The 2,521-nt window shown below is 40.2% G+C and overlaps 1 protein-coding gene across 1 annotated transcript; it reads right to left on the bottom strand.

Moving 5' to 3' along the window:
- Positions 1-514: 514 nt before the first annotated feature.
- LOC143122669 (uncharacterized) lies at positions 515-2,248 on the bottom strand. The gene is made up of 6 exons (XM_076283448.1): positions 2,155-2,248; positions 1,990-2,064; positions 1,710-1,912; positions 1,395-1,554; positions 1,206-1,293; positions 515-1,053 (listed from the first exon to the last, which is right to left on the bottom strand). The coding sequence occupies exons 1-6, from the start codon at positions 2,246-2,248 to the stop codon at positions 1,038-1,040; spliced, it is 636 nt and encodes a 211-aa protein (XP_076139563.1). The 3' UTR covers positions 515-1,037.
- Positions 2,249-2,521: the final 273 nt, after the last annotated feature.

Raw genomic sequence — 2,521 nt, 5'->3', positions numbered from 1 at the left:
CGATAGGCCTACCTCCCAGCTAACAATTTATGGTTTCCAAAACGTTCTGGGAACCATAGTTTTTGGTTTCGGAAACGTTAGTTTTTGGTTCCCAAACGTTACCCTAAGGTTAGTTTTTGAGCAAGTTTTGGTTCCCATGGAAAGTTTGCTGAACGTTCCGGAAACGTTATCTAAAGGTTGCAAACTTTAGAGAACCTTCCCCTAACGTTCCCCAACCGTTGCAAACTTTAAAAAACCTTCCCCTAACGTTCCCTAACCGTTGCAAACTTTAGAAACCTTCCCCTAACGTTCCCTAACTGTTCCCATAACGTTCCCTAACATTTAGGGAACGTTCCCTTCCCTAAATATTGCAACCTTTAGGGAACCCTCCCCTAACATTGCAACCTTTGCATACCAATTACTTTAAACAGCACGAGCAGGAATGCATTATTATATATTAGCAGGAAAGAATGAACAGGCAAAATCGATGGAACTTATAGCTTTAATATAAAATTATCAAAAGACAAAAAAATCAATATAAAAGGCCTCACTGTATATATATATATAAATTAGACTTAGTGTTAGCTAAGTATATTAACATAAGGCATTTGACTTTGGTAGGTGCTACATTCAACAAATAGACACACTGTACAATAGACAACAATATACATTGTGGCAGATACCAACACAATATACAAACACATAATACCAATACAAGTACACATGGAGTGGGCTGTTGAGTGCAAAGTAATAGTGCAAATGTAGAGTGCAAGACGTATATTGGAATGATAAAGTAAGTAATGTGAGGTGTGGTCAAAGTAGGGATGACTCCACTTATCCACAGAGTGATAACAGTGCGAAAGAAGCTGCTCCTGTGTGTGGTTGTTTTTGTGTGTAAAAAATACAATTGCTGTAATACAAAAAAATACTATAGCTTTGATAGACAATACTATAGCTTTAATTAAAGAACAATACAAAAGGTTTAATACAACAACAAAAAAATACATTAAAAAAAATAGAGCTCCAGTCCTTCAAGTCCGAGTCGAGTCTCAACAAGATCAGTCCTCAGCTTGCCTAAAAAGAAAAAAAAAAGTTTGATGTCATACTAAGAATGAACATGTTGAAAAAAACAAGACAAAGTGCCTTACTAACAACCCTTTTTTTTCTGATCACAAAAAAAGTAGTTTTCCCATTCCTTTGATTGTTATGAACAAATTTCAATTTACCGTCTGTGTGGGGCAAACTTCAGTGCTAGCCCAATCAGGTCCTCCGCCTCTGCAGCATTTAGCGCAGGGAAGTTGTTCTGGGCCGCAGCTATAGTAGAAATCAACAAATGAGAAAAGTTAAGTCAAATTAAAACTTCTTATCAGCCAAGTTAAGCATAATACTGATGTGAACAATAAAATAACACCTGCCTGTTAAAACCCTGCAGAGGGTTAGGTCCTGAAAGGATTTCTTGGCCTTCCTGCCCCGCAGGCTGTACTCCTTTAGAACGTTGTTGGTTGCCACCCACCGTAGCATACGACGGATGGCAGCACCTGGAGTCAACCCTCCAAGGGACGCCAAGAAAAGTAGCTGTAAAACATAGAAATACAAATTATATAGAACAACATATAGAAAGTGGAGAGCTTATACAATCTCATATTGTAAGTCAGTTCAGTTATAATGATTTGAATTTATGCAATTACATAGTGTTTATCTTAAGGGCAGGACTATGGCCATTTAATTACCATTTTGTTCCTCCTCTCCTGGTTACCAAGACTCTGGTCCAAGTCTTGCAGCTCGGTGACTGTCGAGCAGGGGGACAGCAAAAGGTCTTCAACCGGAGCAGAGGGAAGTGACTGTGAGCCCCTTAAGAGGCTGAGCACCTCCTCGATCTTGCCCTCAATCAAGTCGATTCGCTGTGCCATGCGGACCATGGATGTCCTCACAGCTATGGAAAAGTTGATAGTGTTAGTTGTTATACATTATAAAATTACATATGTAAACAAATTAAGCGAGTCTTCTTACCTCTCATTTCCATCTCGATGGCTGAGTCACCTCCCTCTGTGCGAGGAGTCACCTCCCTCTGTGCGACGTGTTCTGCTATTTACAACCAAAAAAGTTAAGTTACACTCAAATCCCTTGTCATGAAATTGCATTTAATTGGAAATGGAAAATTCAAAGCCGCTGTACCTTCAACTGGCACCCAAGTCCTGGAGGGAGGGCATTTTGTTCCTCCTCTCCTGCAGCTCAGTGACTGTCGAGCAGGTCGACAGCAATATGTCATCGACTGGAGCAGAGGGAGGTGACTGGGAGCTCCTTAAGAGCATGAGCAGCTCATCCATCTCCTCCTCCATTCGCTGTGCCATGCGGTAATGGTTGTCCTTATTGCTATGGAAAATGGATGGTGTTAGTTTTAGTTGTTAAATACATTATATACCTGCATATGTGAACAAATTAAGTGAGTGTTCTTACCTCTTATTTCCGTCTCCATGGCCAAGCCACCTCCCTCTGTGTGATGAGTCACTTGTGCTGTTTACAACAACAAAAAAAGTTACTT

Source organism: Alosa pseudoharengus, unplaced genomic scaffold (genome assembly GCF_046254945.1).
Source record: "Alosa pseudoharengus isolate Yale_2024_CS ecotype anadromous, Long Island Sound unplaced genomic scaffold, YU_APseudo_1.1 YU_APseudo_1.1_scf_14, whole genome shotgun sequence".
NCBI lineage: Eukaryota > Metazoa > Chordata > Actinopteri > Clupeiformes > Clupeidae > Alosa > Alosa pseudoharengus.
Note: the sequence above shows the minus strand (reverse complement) of the source record. Positions and strands in the feature narration are given on the sequence as shown.

What these genes read in the sequence shown, in the direction of transcription:
- LOC143122669 (XM_076283448.1), bottom strand. Translation starts at nt 2,248, where the DNA reads ATGACATATTGCTGTCGACCTGCTCGACAGTCACTGAGCTGCAGGAGA. An exon ending in GACTTGGGTGCCAGTTGAAG is followed by an intron (nt 2,065 to 2,154) that starts GTACAGCGGCTT and finishes GGTTGTAAATAG; the next exon opens with CAGAACACGTCGCACAGAGG. An exon ending in AGGAGAGGAGGAACAAAATG is followed by an intron (nt 1,555 to 1,709) that starts GTAATTAAATGG and finishes TATGTTTTACAG; the next exon opens with CTACTTTTCTTGGCGTCCCT.